Here is a 23,834-nt window from a genome sequence, read left to right as displayed (position 1 = left end):
ACGTCTTAAATTGAAGTCCAAGAAAGATGAGATGGCCCAGCAGCTACAAATACACACCAGAGTGGTAGAAGTAAATTTGTGAGCTAAATGTAAAGTTAATCAAGTAGAATAAAGTATATGGAACAGGGTCACACACCTGCCAATTTAGTTGAAATGTAGTGTTCTATACACCATAGGCTTCCAGGAGGTGGCAGGGATTAGATATGTCAAAACGTTCCTGTGTAGGTGGTCAAAGTTACAAATGTATCTGTGTGATCTCACCAGCATGCAAATTGCCCGATATTACATATTGCTCTCATGGAAATAGAAAGTCCATATGAATGAAAAACACCAATCAATCATGATACATCTGAAAAATGGGGAAGAGTGGGCCTGTAATATATGACCACCTGCATAGGAACCTTTTAACAAATGTACTATCTGCCTCCTCTCAGAAAAGGTTAAGAAAAGGAAGATTTCCTGTGGGAAAAATTGCATAGTCAGAAAAGAAAGGTGCAATAGCTGGTAAGGACAGAGTTCTGGGTCTTTAGAGTGAAAGTGATGGACCAAGGTATTCACCTTGGCACTGATCCTCCTGGACCTGAGTGCCGCTTTTGATACAGTTGCTCACCCCACTCTTCTCCACCGACTGTCAGAAGTCATGATTACTAGAAAGGTCCTAAAGTGGGTGGCCTCATTTTTGGATAAGCGCAGTTTTCTGGTCAGTGAATGGTCGTTCCTCTCTTCTAGTCATCAGCTATCCCGCAGGTCTTGTCTTAAAGCCCTAAGCTATTTAATATCTATGCCCGCCCTTCGGGGTCAATGTGGTATCCCATGCGGACGATACCCAGTTGATTATCACGCTGTCACCAGACATGAACTTTGTCTCTGCGAGACATAACAGCTGCTTAGTAAAAGTGTCTAAGTGGAGGCAGCTAGTTCTCTGAAACTGAATGGTGGGAAAACTGAAGTACTGGTTCTGGGAAACACTCCATCTCTCTGGGAAGAGATAATTTGGCCATCCCCTATAGGTGAACATCCATCCCCCCAGCTAGAAGTAAAGAGCCTAGGAATGTTCCTAGACAACCAATTAACCATAGCCTACGATGCAAAAAAGGTGGCAGGCAGCTGCTTTGCCCTTTTGAAAGCCCTGAGAATTTTTTTTAAAGGGATCCCGTTAGAAGCAAGGTGAATCGTGATTCAAGGGCTAATCTTATCATGCCTTGATTATGGCAACACACTATATCTAGGCAGCCCAAATTCTTTAATAAAAAACTCCAGCTCATTCAAAATGCTGCCACTCTGATTCTGCTAGGCATGAAGAAAAGCTGGCAAGGCACTTAAATGTCTCCACTGACTGCCTATAAGTTCAAGATTACAATTTAAGGCATTATTCATTTTACATAAGGCAAAGCATTATATTGTTCCCTCTGTCCCACAGCAACTTGCCTCTCCCTATGAGGCCAATAGGAATTTGAGATCAAATCATCTTGAACTGCTTTCTGTCCTTAGAATTAGGAGAGCTAGAATTGGGGGCAGGTCTTTCAGTTATCTTGCACCAAAGCTTTGGAACTCCTTGCCACTTAGGATCAGAAGAGAGGATAACTATGTCAATTAAAAAAAAAAAACATAAAGCCTATCTTTTCCCTAAGTATTAAAACTCTTTTAGCTTTCTAATTCACGCACTCCAATCAGTCTAATAGTGCCGGGAAGACCCGTTTTGAGTAGCACTACTATTTCCAGAAAACTAAAAATGTCATCTACAAAATGATGCCACGTCAAACTAGGAATTATTAGACAATAACTGAAGATGGAACCAAATGACTGGAAGGAATGAGGTACACAAGATAGGAGAATGTATAAATTGCCATAAGAGAAGCCATAATTCGGATGTTTGAAGTCACTTTAGAATGTGAAAGATGTTCTCCTATAATTGTGGCCAGTGATTTGTGGAGTTAAAAGTGATAAGCATAGAACTCAGGAAATAAGGGACAAAAACAAATTGTAGTTTCGAGAAAGGAGCAACAGTTCCTGGACAAGGCCCACATGTGACATGAATTATTCTGTAATCAATGTGAAAAGTCCTCCTGAAAATGCAGTCATTACTCTTTTTAATTAAGATTGCTTCCTTGGAAGGTGAGGTGTACTCTTTTGTAGGTGTACCAATTATACGATGTAATACATCCCAACCCCCAGTAAAATAGCAAGTTACTTTAAAAGGACATTTTATGGGAACAAACCACAGAACCTCAGATCCTCACAGCTAGGGCTGTGTGAAATTCGCAATTTCCTTTAATGGAATTCCACGAAATTCTAGTAACATTCTGTGACACTACTTGTAATTATGCAAAATGCAAATACATTAGTCAGTGCTAGATATTAGCGCAAAATGGTTGCTCACATTGAGATTGTTGACTCAAGGACTCATCTTGTGGTAAAATCAAAATAAAAAAACCTTGCAAACAATAGTCGCTTGTGTTCTGTTGGTCTCATGGATTCACTGAAATTGTGTGCAATGAATAGCAAAGCTTGCAGTATTTTTTTTTTACTGCAAATGCCACCCAATTACATGGCATGGCATAATGCTATCATTTTGGGAATTTCATATAACAAACGTGACATGAACTTCCTGAAGTTAAGTAAATAAAGCCGGCATAATTTTAATTTCACTCAGGCCTACTCACATCTTTATTTGCTGGCTTTAATATTTTTTTCCAGGACTATTTGCTCAAGAATCACATATGACAGAGTGTATATGAAGATATGATGCTTGTTTCCGGTCCAGGGAAGTCATGGCTTGGCAGTTTGGGTTGGACTGTTCCCATGAGGCACAGGGTCAGACTGATTTGCATATGGCCCTGTCTCAACTGGGGTGGTGGAGTGAGCTAAAGAATGATGATGGATTAAACCCAGATCAGTTGACTGGGGGTGAGTGTTTGATCTGCTCAAACGCTCCGTCCATCATCCCCTTTGGTATCAGTTTGTTTGCCCTAAGTTGGTAGGGTATGCCCAGACGTGGGTCCCTTGCTCACTTTGCCACTGGATTCAAGATAGCCTAGCTGATGAGGGCTATGAACCCGAAACCGGTCCCAGGATGCTTGTTTCCGGTCCAGGGAAGACATGGCTTGGTAGTTCGGGCAGGACTGTTCCCATGAAGCACAGTGTCAGACTGATTTGCATATGGCCCTGTCTGAACTGGGGTGGTGGAGGGAGCTAAAGAATGATGATGGATTAAACCCAGATCAGTTGACTGGGGGTGAGTGTTTGATTTGCTCAAATGCTTCATCATCCCCTTTGGTGTCGCTTTGTTTGCCCTAAGTTGGCAGGGTATGCCCAGACGTGGGTCCCTTGCTCACTTTGCCACTGGATTCAAGATATCCTGGCTGATGAGGGTTATAAACCCGAAACGGGTCCCAGGGTGCTTGTTTCCGGTCCAGGGAAGACATGGCTTGGCAATTCCGGCTGGACTGTTCCCATGAGGCACAGGGTCGGACTGATTTGCATATGGCCCTGTCTGAACTGGGGTGGTGGAGTGAGCTAAAGAATGAAAATGGATTAAACCCAGATCAGTTGACTGGGGGTGAGCGTTTGATTTGCTCAAATGCTCCGTCCATCATCCCCTTTGGTATCGCTTTGTTTGCCCTAAGTTGGCAGGGTATGCCCAGACGTGGTTCCCTTACTCACTTTGCCACTGTATTCAAGATAGCCTGGCTGATGAGGGTTATGAACCCAAAACCGGTCCCAGGATGCTTGTTTCCGGTCCAGGGAAGACATTGCTTGGTAGTTCGGGCAGGACTGTTCCCATGAGGCACAGGGTCAGACTGATTTGCATATGGCACTGTCTGAACTGGGGTGGTGGAGGGAGCTAAAGAATGATGATGGATTAAACCCAGATCAGTTGACTGGGGGTGAGTGTTTGATTTGCTCAAACGCTCCGTCCATCCTCCCCTTTGGTATCGCTTTGTTTGCCCTAAATTTGCAGGATATGCCCAGACGTGGGTCCCTTGCTCACTTTGCCACTGGATTCAAGTTAGCCTGGCTGATGAGGGTTATGAACCCGAAACTGATCCCAGGATGCTTGTTTCCGGTCCAGGGAAGACATGGCTTGGCAGTTCGGGCTGGTCTGTTCCCATGAGGAACAGGGTCAGACTGATTTGCATATGGCCCTGTCTGAACTGGGGTGGTGGAGTGAGCTAAAGAATGATGATGGATTAAACCCAGATCAGTTGACTGGAGGTGAGTGTTTGATTTGCTCAAACGCTCTGTCCATCATGCCCTTTGGTATCGCTTTGTTTGCCCTAAGTTGGCAGGGTAGGCCCAGACATGGGTCCCTTGCTCACTTTGCCACTGGATTCAAGGTAGCCTGGCTGATGAGGGTTATGAACCCGAAACCGGTCACAGGATGCTTGTTTCCGGTGCAGGGAAGACATGGCTTGGCAGTCCGGGCTGGACTGTTCCCATGAGGCACAGGGTCAGACTGATTTGCATATGGCCCTGTCTGAACTGGGGTGGTGGAGTGAGCTAAAGAATGATGATGGATTAAACCCATATCAGTTGACTGGGGGTGAGTGTTTGATTTGCTCAAACGCTCCGTCCATCATCCCCTTTGGTATCGCAATGAAGATATGATAGTCAATGTAGCCAATTAAACTACAAGGCGAAGAACCCAAAAGTTTTGACATTGTTATGAACCTTCTGAGAAGATTGATGCAAGTGCTAACCATGCTCTGGCCTTTGGAATTAATGACTGGTTTTATTACACTATGCAGCCAGGGCTCATATTACACATTGGATGCACTGTCCTTGTTTGTAAAACAGTGCACCTTTAAGAAAGTGTGCCAGGCATAAACAGGGACAGTGTACCCTATTCCAATGAATGAGCTACCCCAAGGCAGCCACAAACTCATGCTGCCACGGGGTTCACATTCAGTGAAATAGGAAGTGGCAGTTACAAAGCTGCTGCGACTTGCTCTGTGCAGGCAGCAACCCGCTTTCCCTTTAAAGAAGGTTAGAGATACCCCTGCAGGCACCTGTCTGCAGGGGGATCTCTTGGGGGGGGGGTCATGGTACTGTCTTTCCCCACTCCAGAAGGCTACCCTCAGGTAGCGCACTGACAGTGCGTCACCTTTTGTGGTGCACTATCAGTATGCCTTGATTTGCTCAAATGCTCCGTCCATCATCCCTTTTGGTATCGCTTTGTTTGCCCTAAGTTGGCAGGGTATGCCCAGACGTGGGTCCCTTACTCACTTTGCCACTGTATTCAAGATAGCCTGGCTGATGAGGGTTATGAACCCAAAACCGGTCCCAGGATGCTTGTTTCCGGTCCAGGGAAGACATTGCTTGGTAGTTCGGGCAGGACTGTTCCCATGAGGCACAGGGTCAGACTGATTTGCATATGGCACTGTCTGAACTGGGGTGGTGGAGGGAGCTAAAGAATGATGATGGATCAAACCCAGATCAGTTGACTGGGGGTGAGTGTTTGATTTGCTCAAACGCTCCGTCCATCCTCCCCTTTGGTATCGCTTTGTTTGCCCTAAATTTGCAGGTTATGCCCAGACGTGGGTCTCTTGCTCACTTTGCCACTGGATTCAAGATAGCCTGGCTGATGAGGGTTATGAACCCGAAACAGATCCCAGGATGCTTGTTTCCGGTCCAGGGAAGACATGGCTTGGCAGTTCGGGCTGGTCGGTTCCCATGAGGCACAGGGTCAGACTGATTTGCATATGGCCCTGTCTGAACTGGGGTGGTGGAGTGAGCTAAAGAATGATGATGGATTAAACCCAGATCAGTTGACTGGAGGTGAGTGTTTGATTTGCTCAAACGCTCCGTCCATCATCCCCTTTGGTATCGCGATGAAGATATGATAGTCAATGTAGCCAATTAAACTACAAGGCGAAGAACCCAAAAGTTTTGACACTGTTATAAACCTTCTGAGAAGATTTATGCAAGTGCTAACCATGCTCTGATCTTTGGAATTAATGACTGGTTTTATTACACTATGCAGCCAGGGCTCGTATTACACAGTGGATGCACTGTTCTTGTTTGTACAACAGTGCACCTTTAAGAAAGTGTGCCAGGCATAAACAGGGACAGTGTACTCTATTCCAATGAATGAGCTACCCCTAGGCAGCCGCAAACTCATGCTGCCACGGGGTTCACATTCAGTGAAATAGGAAGTGGCAGTTACAAAGCTGCTGCGACTTGCTCTGTGCAGGCAGCAACCCGCTTTCCCTTTAAAGAAGGTTAGAGATACCCCTGCAGGCAGCTGTCTGCAGGGGGATCTCTTGGGGGGGGGGGGGTCATGGTACTGTCTTTCCCCACTCCAGAGGGCTACCCTCAGGTAGCGCACTGACAGTGCGTCACCTGTTGTGGTGCACTATCAGTATGCCTCATAAGGGCATGATTGCCCCTGAACCTACACCCGTAATATGGAGTGGTGCAGAAGCAAAAAGATTCTCTCATTTCTCTACTTCTGCACCGTTGCTATAAGTATTACAGAAGGGTTCTCACAAGTGTCTATGGCTCCTTCTGTAATACCATAGTGCCCTGGGGGCACAGAAAGGAGGTACACATGCCCTTGCGCCCCCAGATGCCATGTGTAGCACAGCCTCAGGTCTCATGAGGACATGCATGCCTTGCTTCCTAAAAGACAGTGCTAAGAACATATGTCACACTCCTTTCGCTGTGGAAATAACAACATTATGTGTAGTGAATATATCATGCGTGTTCATTTTATTTTTAAGGGAATGCAGTGATAGTCAAGCACACACCTCATTCACTTTATATTCTTTTTAACTTAACCAGCTCCACATATGCACAATATTGCCACATTGTCACGTTTGCACTCACCTCTGTCTTGGCAGGCTGATGAGGGGTTGTTTGTGGCACCTCTTGCTAAGGCTGAATAGTTTGTGTACAATTTTTTGTGCCTTGAGGAAAAGTTGCTTCATGCTGCTCTCCAGCTGCTCATTGCGGCGCAGGAAGTTCGAATCCATACTCCACAGGTGCATGATAGCGGATGTGTTCAGGAAATAGTTCATGGGCATCCGCTTCATAAAAAACTTGAATTCATCTGAAATTGTTTCAAAATTCAATAATTTTAATTAGGTTGCAAGCTTTCTTTTTCCTCTCCAGCACTGCAAAATATTAAACATTGTGATAGAAATGAGTAAATCCTATTTCCTAAATTGATTTTTATACACAGAGAAAATAATATATATCGGCAAAAGAGACCTTTGGAAACAAGCTGTCTTGATCAATTCTGGCTTTTTTTTCTAATATTCTTTGAAATTGATGGCTTTCTTGCGAAATGATTCTCTGGATAGTTTACACACAGTTGAGTGATGCACTTGGAGACAGAGCCCTGCTCTTACTAATTGCTTTTTTGTCTTTGAATGCTTTGATTTCATACAGACCCTTTTGGAGATTTGGAAAATTAATTTTCGTCATTTAATATAGCACAGTCAGAGCTCAAGTGATCAGTGAAGGACATTCGAAAGAACATTTGTGTTGTTGTGGAATCATTCCAAACAGTATGTTGTGTCGGTCTGCTTGAAAAGTCAAGCACATTAAATTCAACGTAGAGATGTGCCCTCAATGTCGTCATTTACATAGTTTGTAATGGTTGACATAAAAAGCTCATCTTTAAATATTTGCTTATGCTTCCTTCTTTCCGCTTTTAGATGAGTCACCTCTGTACCCCCTTCAAAGCACACCTTGATTCTGTTTGCCCACCACCTTCATCTCTCTCCTTTCCATTACCATTTTGCTCCACTGCATTGCCTTCCATCTTATCTATCTTTCTAGGTTTTGTTTTATGTGCCAGTGTACCTATCTCCTAGATCTAAGATTCAATCAAGTCAAAGGGGAAATTGTCAGAAGAAGCAAACAGGATGTCCTTCTAGTAGTTGGACATTGGAATACCAAAGTAGGCAAACAGGGCTGGCTTTAGCCCTGGTGGCGCCCTGTGTGACAATGTTTGTTTGCACCCCCCCCCATGACCACCTCCACCACAGATTCCCTCTTTACCACCATTTGACAGTGCCCCTCAAGTCTCCATAACCACTGTCTCTTAGATTCATTTTGTTTTCTAGCAGTGTCAGAACACTTTACATCACACATGCATTGCACAGAGATCATACCTGTATAAATCATTATATAGGACATGTTACATAAGACAGAGGCCTACAAGGAGTAGGAGTCACATGTCATCCATACTGGTAGGAAGTATAGTTTAAGAGTCCTTGAACTGGAAAAGCACAAATTCAGAATTTAAAATGTAACACCATTGTTAAGGCTTTTCTTTAATTATAAGAATTTACTTCTACACAAATGAACCCTTTTTGCAATATTAGGATAATGTAAGACTGGGCAAAAAACATATAGCTCCAATATATACCTTGCAGCTTGCATGCAGGTCTGATGCCACTTAATAGCTTACTATTAGGATTTTAACATATAAACTGCAAATAACAAAAGTATCTCTGGCAAAAGCGGTAACCCATTGACCTATTTATATTATATGCACGTTGCGATGTGAATGGGACACGTTCTTTGCAGCAGGCATGTTAACGCTCTGTGCTATGATGAGTCAAAACTTTCACTAGACAAAGCTCCAGTCTCTCTCCAGGAAAATCATTAATCACCGGAGTTGTCATTTTTGTTGATGCCTAAAAATTGCTGGGACAGTGTACGCGGCATCAGGTGCTTTTAAAAGGATGAATATGGTGCCCCCACCCCAAGTCAGGGCCCGGTGTGGTGGCACCGATCGTACGGCCCTAGAGCCGGACCTGTAGGCAAAGAACAAAAGGTGACATAGAGGGAACACATGGCCCTGGAAGCAGAAATGATGCAGGGGAAAGACCTCTTATTTCTTTTATTCCAATGACCTCATTATTGGCAAAAACAAAATTGATCAACCGATGTGAAGCCTATATTCATGGACACCACCAGGTGAAGCACACAGGAATCAAACTGAATTCATTCTCAGTTTCAGAAGTTGGAAGAGCTCAGTTCTAATGACAAAGACATGGTCTGGAACAGACTGTGGAACACATCATGAATTGCTCAGATGTAAAATTCAAGGACTGCTAAAGAAGAAGAGCAAGGCATTTTGCTTCTAGGATATGATCTGGAAAATACGATTGCTACGTTTAAACAAAATTGAAAAAAACTGATATAAAATGATGAATCTGATCCATATGGAGCCAGAAGATCTGTGTACAGAAATCAAAGAAAGCGTCAAAGTTAAATCTCAGAAGGGGTTTGTTGGAACTGGCATGTTCTGGTTGCCTGAGGCGAGGGCCTGGCCAGGCAGAACCTACCACTCCTATCAGGGATGGGTGGTTACACTCACTGTATAACCTGTACTCACCCTTTTGGGTAGCTTGGCACTGAACATCAGGCTTATCACAGGCAATGTGCAAAGCATTGGAACAGCATTCTCACACAATAAATTCACTGAGTGTCACAAAAGAGACTTAAAACGTGGTGCATGCAAATATAGTTTGTATTCAACACACACATTAACTAACCCAACATGAACATCATGTAATCATGTATGTCTAGGTACGAATCACATTTGGAAATGTCACTAACAGTACTAGGACCAACCGTGTTAAAATTACATCAGTAATATGCATACTTGGGAAAGAACTTATTATACCCCCCTCCCAAAACCTCTATGCGGTGCAAAACATTGTCAGAACGAGGTCCACCCTGGCAATTACTATAATTCAATACCACACAGTTATAGGGTACACCCAGATCACAACAATAACAGAAATGTGTACACACAGATAATTACAACACTTTTACACAGCACCCTGGGCGATGGCCGCACAGTAAAAACCAATGTCAAACACAGTATTCTTTTGGCAAGGAATCAACGTGTGAAGCAACACCACCGGGCAGTGTAACTAATCACAGGCAGTCACTCCTACACAATCACTCAGCACTGATACATGGTGCCACGGATATCAGTCAGGTCCGCATTGAGCAAACACATACAGTACCCTAATGCGGTGCAACTGATATCTGGCAGGTCAGTTGATAATGCACATGCACACCCCATGGCCCAAGCCCTCTTCCACCATTCAGCTCACCCCCACAACCCTACACCCATGGCCTGGAGATAAATAAAACCTTCCCACCTGATTCTAGGCCGATCGCGGCCAGTGTCACAATTAGTCAAGCTCCCTGGGAAAAAGGTCTGAGTAGGTAGCAGGGCTAACTGTGGCAGTCGACAAATTGGAGGTTTGGCCGCTACTCAGGAAGTTAACCCACAGTATGTGGAGCAGAAGCAGGCTGAGGGTGATAGTTGGTCAATCAAAGGATTTTACATTGTGCCTTCCGGCACCAGTCCGTTCTGTGGAGCACAGGGGTAGGGGGATTCACACAGTCTCTTGACTCGCTTCCAATCATTGTCAGAAGCATTCCATAGCCCAGTCAATTACTCTCATCACCCTGCGGTCTGGGCAATACTACCTGTCAACACGACGTTGTAAGGGCCAGGTGAGGAGAAAGCAGTTGGTCAGCTGCACTGAGGGCGAAAAGGAACAATCGATGAATGGGAGATGAAGCAAGGGAGGCTCTTGGAAGAAGGAGGCACCCCGTTAAGCACTCAACCCTCAAAGTAGCACCCAGGCAATCCGGGCACCACAGAACATAAATCTGCTTCTCTGCACCTCCTTGGAAATGAGGGGCACACACAACGAAGAGCTGCAAATTCTGCACCTCCTTGGAAGTTAGGCACACCGTCTGGTGCGTGTTGATATGGGTCACACCACCCAATTTCGGTGACACACAATGAAGATTTGCAAATTCTGTAACTCCCTAGGAATGAGGCACAACGTCTTGTGTGCCTTGATACAGGTTGCACCAGGCAAATTCTGTCACACACACAGGTGCAAGTTCAGCAGTGCCGTATGATGTAGAATGAGGCACTGCTATGGGTATGCTCTTGCCTCCGAGACTCACATCCTGTGAATCAGACATGGCACACAATGAGCACGCAGTTGGTGTGTTGCATGAGAGAGATGGGGCATGATTGACGAAGCAGGCCACGTGGGGTCCCGCAACCGGTGAACCCGCTAACCACCAACAAGACGCCTATGCGCGTTGACGCCCCGTGATGCAGGGGTGACACTCCTTATATACGGGCTGTACTTTTGGGGCTCCACACAAGGCAATCCAGTTTCCATGCACAATGCTTAGTTCCACACTGCACTACCAGTTGGGATCCAGCAGATGATGTGGGCACTTAAGAGGGCACCGCTCTCCTTGTGTCACAATTACACGGTATGGGTCCCTCGCGGGAGGTCCTTGATTTCCCTTGAGACCTCCACAAGAGAGCAGATGACAAGCCTACAAGCCCTTGGAGAGCACACTTCTGAGTGAATCAGCCCAGGCCAGCCACTATTCAGAAAGGGTGCCTGGTCCTTTCAATCCTCATTGTGCACAATGGATTCCTCTGGCAGCATACACAATGCAGTTCCAGGATCTCTGGTTCTATGTTCCCAAAAGTGTATCTCTCCCCTGCTGAAGTATGGCACCAGTAATTATACTGTTGTGTGCCTTTGAAGTTGGGGCGGTTCAGAGGATTTCCTTTGAACCACAGATGTCGCCCTCATATTTCAGTCCTGTCTGCCATGGAGCCATGGAATGTAGACCTTAATCTTTAGTGAGCCCATGATCTGTCTCCCAGAGGCCAAGTGTCAAAACCTCTTCCTCCAATCTATCCAGCCAGGCCCACAAATGACAGAGGTATGTCATTCCATTCTCTGGGGAATGCACAGATGTGCTCCCCCAGCCTCAAGTGTGGACTGGAGTAAAACTAAATGGCACACAAAGAGTTTTAGAGCAGAGAAATGTCCTTTTCTAGAAGTGATACTTTTAAGCTATTAGTAAAAATCCCTCTTTACCACAGGAGAGGGTTTGTCCTTGTGAATCTTTTGATATGAGACTGCTCCACTGTAAGCCACTATTGCAGATTGAAGAAATTTCAATCATTCGCCAATGTTGACCTATGGGAAGAGCAAATATCATGGGTAACGAAAACAAACATGGGTATTCTTCACTGCCTGGGCAGGGAACACACAGGTGTACCTGCCCTGCTTTTCACCTACCACCTGCTTCACCCTTTAAGACTTACCCGAGGGGTGCTCTAGTAGTAGTGAAAGGTTCCCTCAGGATTGGGCAGTGGTTTAGAAAGGCCAAGCAGAGCATAGGTGCAATTGCGCACACACAACTGCAATGGCAGGCTTGACACATGTTTACAAGCCTCATAGGTGTAAGCTTGCACCCACAGGCCTGCAATGGCAGGCTTGACAGATGTTTAAGGACATCAGGTAAGCAGCACTTCCTAACGTGTGTAGGAAGGGGGCGCACCCATTCACACTGCATTTACAGTGGCAAAGTGCCCAGAGCCCTAAGGCCACTGAAAAATAATCATCAAAACCCTGGTGTTGTTCCATGTAAATAGCTGACCCCCTAGGTAGGGAAAACCCACATGGGGGTTCTTCACTACCTGGACAGGGAACATCCATGTGTACCCGCCCTGCCTTTCATCTGCCACTTGCTCCAATCCTCATGGATACCCTGGGAGGTGCTCTAGTAGTAGTGGAATGCCCACTCAGGGTTTGCTAATGAGTTGGACATGCCAACCTGAGCATAGGCACAGCTGCACACCCAAAGGTCTGCAATGGCAGGCTTGATACATGTTTGAAAGGCTAGTCTGGTGGGTGGCACAATCAGTGCTGCATCCTACCATTAGCCAGTCCAGTACCTGCCATAGGTATGTGGTGTTCCTTTTTACAGGGCACTCACAGCTATAACACCTAAACTAAACAAGTCATCACCACTTCCTAGCATGGGTTGGAAGGGCGCACATGCTTCAACAGTGCATTACAGTGGGGAAGCACCCAGAGTCCTAAAGCTATGAAAAGAGAATCAGTAAAAAAACAGGAGGAGAGAAACAAAATGTTTTAGGGAAATCCACCTAGAAGGGTCATGTCCAACAGGTTTGCTCAAGACAAAAAAGCTAAATCTAAATAAATGACAGATCAAACTGTAGAAAGTGCATGGGCATAGCAGACCACCATGTCCATGATTGCTTTTCAATAAAGCAATTATTTTGTATTTATTTAAATGCAGCCCGTTTTCCTTAAAGGGAAATGGGGTTTAAAAAAGAAAAAAGAAAAGTTTTCTTTTCATTATTTAATGGCAGGCAGTGGTCTGTTGGACCACTGTCTGCTCTGAAAAAAGTTTTCGTTACCATTCCCAAAAGGGGAAGGGGTCCCTTGGGGAGCCCTTCCCATTTGCAAATGGGTTGTCACCTACTTGAAGTAGGTGGTAAAATGTGAATGTTTTGCACCACATTTCGGTAGCAAAACATTCTGACATACAGCTGTGATTTGGTATTAAGAAGGGATGCCCAAAACACGCCCCTTCCTAATACCGAATTGGTATGTATTCGCAAACCCAAATTGCGATGTGGTAACATGTCACTGAATCGCAAATTGGAATTCAAACATACCAAAATGTATTTTACTGGTTGCAAACGGCCCAATCCTGCGACCGGTAAAATGCATGATACATGTGGTCCAACATCATTTGTTCTGCTGATGATACAACTCTCATAGCAGAAAGTCAAAAAGTTCTGAGAGCCTTCATATTGAAAATTAAGGAGGAAAGTGAAAAATTGGGGCATGATTGTATGTAAAAAAGACCAAAGTGATGAAAACAGGTGCAGCATCTATCTTTTAAAGTTAATGGTGAAAGAAGTGGTGGTCTTCTGGTACCATCCATCGATAGTCAGCAGATAAGGATAGGGCAGAGCTGTGATAAGAGACTTGGAAATTATTTTTAAATGCAGAAACAGGAAGAAAATAGAGGCCTCTGAACCCTGGAAACTCCTAAGAATACTATGTTCAGCCATAAAGACCAACAAATGTATTCTTCATCATCTAAAGCCAGAAATTCACTCAAAGCCATGACTGAAGCTCTCAACCTTATGACATTTCATGAAAAAACCCAATTACCCAGAACAGACTGTGATGCTTGAAAAAAAAGAAGTAAAAAGGAAAAGGACAACCAGCAACAAAGTAGATGCGCTCAGTTGCGACAGTAATGAATGTGCTGTTGATGATCCTGAAGACTCAATAGAACACAGTGAGTTTTGGAGATAGTGCAACTATATGGTTATCATGAGCCGTCGCCAACTTGATGGCAGCTAATAATGATACAGAAAAAACTACCTCCTGCTTGTTTCTCTCCTTTCCATACACTTCTGCTGTGTGAAAATTCTCCTTTAATCACTATTTGGAGACCAATAAATTCAGCTTTCTGGAGGAATATCCACGAGACAACTTCTACTTTTTGCTTAAAGCAGCATCATGCAATTTGCGTCTTATGGATTTCTCACTATATACTGCTGTCTTCAATACTTTAATTAAATATGATACTTGTATAAGCTTCTGCCCTATAGTATGGTGAGAGGCAAGAAGCAGTCATTGAAAGACTGATCATAAATTGCTGATTCAAGGTGGCAATACCACAAGGTTAGACATGAAGTTCTAAACTGGTGCCTTGGCACAGGAGACCCTTAAAAAACGTTACCCAAGCATAACTCTTTGTTAATGTTTTTGGCAAAGCCTCAGAGCATACCAAAGACATTCGTCTTTGAGCACTCCTACAAATGCCCCTAAACAGGCCTAGATAAATTTCAAAAGCAATTGAGCCTTTTCCACAAAGTTTGTGTTAGTAATGAAAAACTAAGTTCTCTGAGAGTGCTTAAACTTCTCAGCATGAGATATTTATGGTTAGCAAATGCTTTTCTTGTATGACTCAGTGCTGAACATACTGTCTGTAATCTCCTCAAATGAGCAGTCATTCTAATTTGGCAAGCTCATCAAGCTTCCTTCCAACTGCTTTTCATGAAAAAATGTAACTGGTTTATTCTCTGATCAAAACTCATTTTTATCATTTACTTAAATAAATTTCATGCTATAAGTTTAAACTATTTCCAGACAGGAATTATTGTTTTTTCGTGTACAGTACAAACACACTTGCATTTAGTAATTTAATTGCTGCCTGCAGCCTTGGGCAGAGCTTTATGCAATTGTATAAATACAACTGCTTCCAGTGCCCCTACTATGCTGGATACTGCCTGTCCTCTGTTGGTGGTAATGGCATGTCTTTGTGCGCTCACATTTAACTTGTATTCCACAAGTACCCGTCGAGCCCCTCTTTTTCCAATTTTTATTTTGCTTGACCTCTGTGATTTTCTAGTAAGCATGCATCACCAATCATGTTCTAAATTTAACAACATCTGCAATTGGCTTGTCAATTATCTTAATGTGAAACAATCTATTTGTAATGCTAATGTGCCCTTTCTCTCTATTGACTACCCTATCAAGTTTGACATCATCTGCAAGGATGAGACCATTGCTCCCTAAATCATTGTTAACCAAGTTAAAACCTTTTAGATTTGTTATGTATTTATTTATATATTCATCTATTTGTTTAGTTTGCAAATGTTTTATATAATTCTGGCTTGTGACGGGGATTGCTTTATAGTTCTATTGCAGATTAGTGGTGGTATTCACAAGACACTGTAACTCCTCTCCCCACAAAAACAACCTGTTTTTTTTAAGTCTGGCAAGTCAAAGTGGTCTGCGGGTTGCTCTGCTAAGTTCTTCTATAATGACATCCATGCACTTTACTGGACCTGTTCAATGTCTATGAAAAGTACTTTTTTCATTTTTTTTTTTTTTTAAGGAAGCCATATTTGGAAAATGATTCTGTTTTTGGTCAATGAGTTCAAAAGGTGAAGGTCCAACACACTATATTACCCCATGCTCTTTTTGATTGAACCTAGTTTGTGCTTATAGAGCTGCCTTGCTTGGTATCAGTTTATGCTGAGTGGGCTTATAAGAGGAAAAACAGTCTGCAAATAAATGGGGCAGGCACTCATCTGTGCTTTGAAGACAGTGCGGAGGAGGTTGATGGGCTTTTAATGAAGCTATCCAATCTTTTTATCTTGAAGCAATGTCTGGCTGTTTGGTTTAGCAAACAAAGTAGTTCAGAGGTCTCTTCCTTCAGCACTTTGAACAGACAATGTTACAGGGGTTGACTCTTGATAACACCAGAGCCCTAGTTAATGCAACTGTGGATAGTAATTGGGTTGGCTGAAAGATCTTCCTCAGTATCATGAAATAAAAGTTGGTGTTTTAACCACTGTAAAGAGTTGGTAATGAAAAGAAACTTCTCACTGAACCGTACTCCTATGTTCTTAACTGCATGAAATGTCATTGGGGTAGAACCTAAATCATTCAGACAAATGAATGTCAAGCATTGCTTCTGTGTTCTCCTGGTCTGAACATTACTCTTTTGTAGACAGTAAGAGAGAGATAGCTTTCTTTCATTGAGTTAAAGATGTGTTCCAGACAACAGAGGTGGTTTTTGCTTCCTTTTAGGTTACCTAATAGGATATAGAGTTGGATATTGTCTAGATGGATTCGAAATAGAGTGTGGTACGTTGAGAACATTTGAGCCTGTGGGATCATCAAGATAATAAATAGTGACAGAGAGATCTGTTTCATTGTTGAAGATGAAGCAATTCTGATATTTTAACTTCTGTTTGTAAGGACTGATTGAAACCATTGGACTGCTGTAACCATAATCCTGGTCTGGTTTCTAATCAGTCTATCTAGAATCATTTTGTCGTCCATCGTTTTGTATGCTGCTGATGGTTTATGATGGGCAATGATTTCTGAATGATCCTCTCCTGCAATGGAATACAATATTCTCAAGCTTTCGCTATTAGCATAACACTTCTCCTCCCTACTTTTAACCATGATTGTCTGTTTTCGAGAATATTATTTGGCTTACAAATTCTTGACATTGTTATGTCACCACTGTTACACCTGGCATCATTGGCGTGGGTTTCCCCTGTATGTTTTGTACCCCTGTGGGCAGGGTGCAGTTTATGTGAAAGGTAGAACATGTCCTGATGTGTGTGTCATGTCCTGATAGTGAAATACTGCCAATTTAGTTTTTCACTATTGAAAGGCTATATGTTCCATAGGTTAGAATAGAGGTTCATTTATAACATCTTATAAATATAACTTCCCATTGGGACAAGATAGGAAGATAAACTACCCAAAGCCTGCAACAGCAACAGAGCCCTGGTTCACTTTTAGAGATAAATGATTGACTTGAATTGAATTGATTGATTGACTTGTGCACCAAAATCCGTCACCAGACTCCATATCACAACCTTCCATCTTAATTTCTCAACCTCCTGGGACTACCTACCCTGACGCTTCAAATCTACTCCCCACAGCCTTGACCCTTCGCACGGTGGCCGGTGAATGGTGCTTGCCCGCAACCACTAGCTGCAGTAAAGGGGGGTAGTCCCTTGGAAACCGGACGGGAAGCCAGGGAGGGGATCTGGGAGAGGGTGAAAATCCCCCGCTATAAGTATTAGAGATTATACGACAAAACTCACCCTATTGTCATGGAATGTTGCCGGGGCGAGATCAAAAGTCACACTTGCCCACTGGACTCAATATGTAAAAAAGCACGACATCTGTATTCTACAATTTGGCTTAAGGGCTACAAATGGGCGAACCAATTCTGATAAGTCAGAAGGAAATACTTTTAATTGGATCACCATTATGAGCCGAATTGACAATTTTCTGCTGGACCTGAGATTATGGCCCAATGTTATTGACATGGTTGTAGGCTTTACTACTGATAGCGATCACAATCCCCTCAAGCTTACTCGAATCTCTCCTTGGGCCAAATGCATAAATTCCTCAGTTACTACTCTCAACACCAGGGTGGTTTATTCTACTAACGATAATAAGTGTCTTAAATGGACATGTGTAGCAATGGACCCGGAGAAATTGGACTTAATTAACACCAACCTTGAGGCTAGCATTAGACAGATGCTTAGTTTGCTACAACCCCCGGGTGACTACAGCAAGATTGCTGATTGTCACACCAACGTTTTTAACTTGCTGGCATCCTATTTTAAAATCCAATGACGCCCATAGAGTAGGGCAAAAAGCTCAAATCCACAGTTAGCTTGGTTTACACAAGAGTGTAAGGACCCTAAAACCAAACTGGCCACTGCAATTCGACTAAATAATATCATTCTAGTGAGGGAAATTAGGCGAACCTATAAGAAAGTTGTTCTCAAGGCCAAAAAGGATTGGGAAATAGAGCGCTGGTCACTTATTAGTGACGCTTGCACCAAAAATTATACACAAAGTTTTTGGCTTCTAGTAACTAGGAGAGATGGAAATAGGTGACAGTCACCTGACAATTATATTGCTGTCGAGGCATGGCATCACCATTTCTCGTCACTTTATACTGGAGATCCTGACCACGAAAATGAAAACCCAACAGTCATCTATGATTGCACTGAGATGGATGGGTTTTTCTCCCTAGCTGAAATAAGATCCAGTATCAACGCAATTAGTAGATCTAAAGCCCCTGGGCCGGACGCCGTTCCTGGCGACGTATTTCTTAGCAACATTGACAACGGGTCATTGTATATATATTCTGGCCCTGGCCAACGGATTAGCCACTGGCTCCCCAATTCTGCTCTCATGGAAAGGGGATGAGGGAATCCCAGTGTTCAAGAAGGGTGATCACTCACTGTCCTCAAATTGCAGACCCATTAGCCTGATCAACAGTGCTCAATAGGTCTTTGCCCGGGCACTCCTTATGAAAAAACAAATTTGGATAGGTGACAATAACATTCTGTCTCCCTTTCAAGCCGGGTTCAGACAGAAAGTGAGCACTGTTGAACAGGTCTTCCGCTTTCTATTATTAGTTTGGAAAAATGTGACCATCTCTCACAGCAGTTTATACGTAGCTTTCATTAATCTACAGTCTGATTTTGACCTCATACCCAGATATAAACTTTGGCGTGTCTTGAAGGAAATGGGCATCCCTTCCGAAATTTTAGCATTGACTGTTTGCCTGCATGAGAACAACTATGCAAGGGTCTGATGGCGTAATCACGGTCAATTGTCTGACCCGATCAGGGTAGGCGGAGGGGTCTGACAAGGGTGCATAATGGCCCCCTTCTTTTATCACTCTTCATCAATGCAGTTGTCCAGTATCTTGCAGAAGGCCCAGCTGATGCACCGACCCGGGGGGGATGGTAAAGTGACAACCTTACTCTTTGCAGACAACACTCTGATATTCCCTAAGACCCCGAGTGGCCTTCAATCCTTTCTAAGACCTTTGAGTCTTTCTGTGCACTAAAAGGCTTGGGGATAAACACTGCGAAGACCAAACTCCTAATGAATAATCCTCACAGATCGTTCAAGGGGAAGTTGTTCCTAGAGGGGAAATCACTTAAGTGAGCACCTTTGGTTATCTGGGTGTCACTCTCTCTGACGACCTTTCCTGGAGACATGATGTTAAGAGGCAGAATCTATAGCTAAGGCGTATCTCAGGGGCTCTGATCAAAGAGCACAAACTCTCAGCGAGTAAGCCAATAGCTGCCCCTTTGTATTTACGATCACAAAGCAGTGGGAGCAGCTCTTTATGGGGCTGAACTCTGGGGGTTCGAAAAATAGGATGCACTCCTTGTGACTGAAAACAAATTCCTGAGATCACTTTGTTTTCTCCCACAGAGTACCCCCCTGCAACTGATGAGACTAGATATGGGAAGATTCTCGATTGTACAGAAAGCACATACTCCCTCTGCATTTTTGGTTACATCTAAAAACCACCCCTGACTTACACCCTTATGCTGTTGCTTTGGACGAGGTCTATGCATTGGACTGCCAAAAGAAAATTGGCTGGCTGACGAAGGTGAAATCTCTGATGTCCACTATAGGGATGGAAGGGGCATTGGACACCTATACTCCAGATTCTCTCCCAAATAAAGCTCAGGTTAAGAAATATTATTGGGAATGGGTGGCACAGTCCCTTATTTCCCATCCATCCGGGGGTCGCTTGACACTTGATTTTACGACGTTTAAATTGGAAGGCACCTTTGAGCAATATCTGAAGGTCATTACAAATCCCCAGGATAGGAAAATCTACATGCAATTTAGATTCAGTTCCCCTCCTGTGAACACCTCCATTGCTTCCTGGTGCCAGCCCCGTCCACATCCCAACTCTGCCCTGGCAGCTCTCTTGCAGCCAAGTTCATCAGTCACATTTATTTTGCATGTCCTAGGTACCACCTGTTAAGATCCAGGTGGATAGCTCCTGTTTGTAGACAGCTAGGCACCCACTGTTACAGTGATGTGCTACGTATTTTTAAATCTGATTCTGGCATGCTAATTGTCTGTGCTGTTGCTAAATTTCTGAGAAAAATGTGGATTCGTAGGAGGTATGCATTGACCTGTTAAAAAAATGTAATTCTTCTCTATTTTAAGACTTTTAAATGTTTCTTAAATATGTATCTACTATTAGTTCGAATCTGAGCTAATTTTATATCTGTACCTGCATGATGGGTCATGCTGTTGAATGTTACGGTGTAGACGTTTGCTGATATAGTTTTTAGATATAATTTTTGTTGTTTTTATTGCTTTTTTAACCATGCACTCTTATTTGCACAAGTTGGTCTCAGCTAAACTAATCTTTGGGAATTTACATCTAAAAACCCGGTCTTTATGCACTTTAGGTACTGGCACTTTCTGAGGCCCAGATTTGATAGCTGGGGACTAGGCCGATTTTATCAATTCTAGGCACCATCTTTCGTATTATGGCTAATAATTCTTCATATTGTACGCACGTGCATTTTTATAGATTTTTCCCTTCCTTCATAGTAGGAATTCTGGACTTTTAAAGAAAAAATACCTCTGCCGCGATATTTTATTATGTCTGTATTGTATTGCATGCATGTGGTACCTTTATGGCCGCAAAGGCCGAAATAAAATTATTGACAGACTGATAATGTTTAGTCTGCCTGAACTTAGAATATAAAGATGCATCTTTTAGTGAGGATGATTTTTACATTCTGTGTTTGAAAATACCACTTTTAGAAAGTAGATATTTTCTTGCCTAGCAATCCTGTGTGCCTCTGCTAGGTTTGTGTATTGACTGTCTGGTTTTGGAGTGACAAGGTCTGGGGATGTGAATTCTGCTCAGACAGTCACTTGAGGGGTTGAGGTGTATTCTGCCTTCCAGGGTGAGTCAGGGCTGAGCTGAATAGACCTGGGCTACATTCAGAGTAGGGGGAGGAGATTTCTTTCACACCTGAATGGGCCAGTCTGCCTTTGACAATGCTGTCTCCACCTCCTGCCAGGAAGCTGCAGCAGAAGATAGGACCAAACTGGTTTTGGCTGGGCAAAGAGCTTCTCTGCCACCAGAGAACAAAGGATGTTGTGCTATAAAAAGTGGTGCCCAGACCCCTGATTACTTCTCGGATTACTTCTGGGATTCAAGAGCAACCTTTGCCAAGGAGAAGAGCTGGGATAACTGAGGAGAAGTACTGCCCCATTGCTGTGTGCTTTCAGGGATTAGCCTGCAGTGGCTGTTTCTGCCAAGGAAAGGACAAGGACTTTGCTGTGTGTCCCCTGCTTGAGGAAGATCTCCAAGGGCTTGAAGTAGAGCTTGCCTCCTGTTTTTGAAGTCTCATGGACACAAAGTCTTCACCCCCAGCTCCCCTGGCTGTTCTGGACCTCTGTAGATTGTTCTTGCTGTTGGGAGCTGGGAAAGCAACGCCACAATGAGAAGCGCAACTCATCCACATCTGTTTCTGATGCATCGCCAAAGAAATCGATGCAGTGATTGCCCGCGCTCGAGAAATCGCTGCATGCCGCATCGAGTGCACCGAGTCTGAGATCATCGCACCAATTCTGATGCAGGCCTGGCTGTGCAGCCGCAAGAACCAACACATCGTGAGACTGCGGCTGCAAGAACCGATGCATCCACGGTCCTTATGCATCGCATCTGGGCACCACACCTCAAGAATGCCGTGGCCGTAGTAAGAAACTGATGCATCACCTCCCCGCACAGTAAGAAACCGAAGTATCACCTCCCCTTCAGTAAGGAACCAACGCATCACCGCCCCTGCGTGGCAGTAAGGTACCAACGCCCCACCTTCCCTGGGCGTAAGGAACCAACGCATCACCTTCCCTGCAACAGTTTTTGTTTGTGCGCGTGACGCATCCAAGGTACTTGGTGTGAAAAGTGTTGCATCTGAGAATTTGCTAAGAACAGAACTGTTTCTACCTTTTGAAAGTCATATTTTGATTACTGTATTGTAGATTTTTGTTGTTTTGGTCTTGTTTGGTTTAGATAAAGATTAATATTTTGCTAAACTTCTGTGGTGTCCATTTGTAGTGTTTTCACTGTATTACTGTATGTGTGCACAAATGCTTTACACACTTCCTCTGAGATAAGCCTGTCTGTTTGTGCCAAGCTACCAAGGGGGTGAACAGGGGTTATTGTAGAAGTGTATCCCCCTTACCGTGACTGGGAAGAAGGGTCCCTACTTGGACAATGGTGCAAACCATTGCCAACTAGAGACCCCAATTTCTAACAACCTCCATTTAAATAATTTTACTGATACAGGGAAAATGACTGATGGTTCTGCGGGGTAATAGGCCCTCAACTTCTCTTATTCTTTACTCGGGATGTATGGACATCATACTTCCCCAACAGATGTTTACTTGATTTCTTTTTTTTTCGCGATACAGGTTGAAGAGAGTTCTAGAAGCTAAAGGCTAAAATAAAAATGGAAAATTATAACATGCCATCTTTGGAATATGATTGAAACAATGTGGGGAAAACCTCCAATTATTACACTAGACTGGTTAGAACAAACACAAGATGGTGGCTTCCAGTACTACCATTAAGGCCTATTTCAAATGACTGTGACAAGCAGGGTGGCATTCTGCAGCAAATGAATGTCAGAAGCATCACTGTCTTTGATTGATCAAAGGATGTGCTTGCGATTGGCTAGAAGTCTTTAAAACTGAAGCTTTGTTTAGCTAGAAACAGCGAGCGAACAGATGAATCTCCGTCTATCAAACCGTGGAAATTCTAAGAAAATGTATCTGTCATTATACAATGAACAATAATGTTGTAGCGCTGTCTACAGGAACTGTATATCATTCAATAGTATTCAATAAAGGGTAAGGTATTAAATGTTCTTGTTAGCTATACATTGAATATCCAGTAGAAGTATTTGACCTTCAAAATTATCCTTGAGAAATAGAATGTAGTTTCACAATACCTCACATGCATCCAGTTTCCAAGTATACACGTATGACGATGCCATTTTATGGTAAGGTGTGAAGGCTAAATCCTTTGTGAATAATGTGTGAAATTATTTATCATTTTTATGGACTGAGAATTGCTTGATGTGGCACACATACATAATAAATGTACATATCCAGGGTTAAGACATATTATTTTAAACATGGGTCACAGCTAAAGATCTTGCTTTAAAAGCATGATAGCAGTCTGTTGCACGAATCGTCACTCCAAGAGGGCTGGATGTGCCACTTAAATTGATTATGGCCCATTTGTAGCTGTGTGGAGTTGTGCTAATTAAGATTGGATGTTTGCTTCAATGATTCATTGGTTTGGTTTTTATATGCCACCTTGTTTGGTATTGTCAGTTTTATAATTGCAATTACATGTATGAGCTGTTGGAGAAGTAGAGGTATTACTCGTAGAAGCACCAGTAATAATAGTACCATTAATTGTGGTTGTTCTAGCACTGATGCCAGCAGCTCCACCAGTATGCTGGTGGTGCCAATACTAATATCTGTCATAGTATTACTAGTAGACATAGCAGTAATATAAGTAGTGATAGACGTACTACTAATAGTAGTATCAGTATAGGAAGTAGCAATTATACTTCTATTGAT

At 43.3% G+C, this 23,834-nt stretch overlaps 1 protein-coding gene across 2 annotated transcripts in view; it reads right to left on the bottom strand.

Moving 5' to 3' along the window:
- Window positions 1–23,834, bottom strand: part of BRINP3 (BMP/retinoic acid inducible neural specific 3) — an 845,680-nt gene that overhangs the window by 107,870 nt on the left and 713,976 nt on the right. For both annotated transcript variants that reach the window (XM_085654808.1, XM_085654809.1), the window contains one exon: window positions 6,829–7,051. In XM_085654808.1, the coding sequence (XP_085510934.1) occupies window positions 6,829–7,051 (223 nt within the window). The remainder of the gene's footprint in view (window positions 1–6,828; window positions 7,052–23,834) is intronic.

This window comes from Triturus cristatus, chromosome 4_1, assembly GCF_964204655.1.
Source record: "Triturus cristatus chromosome 4_1, aTriCri1.1, whole genome shotgun sequence".
In the NCBI taxonomy this organism is placed as follows: domain Eukaryota; kingdom Metazoa; phylum Chordata; class Amphibia; order Caudata; family Salamandridae; genus Triturus; species Triturus cristatus.
This window is presented reverse-complemented; position numbering and strand designations above follow the sequence as displayed.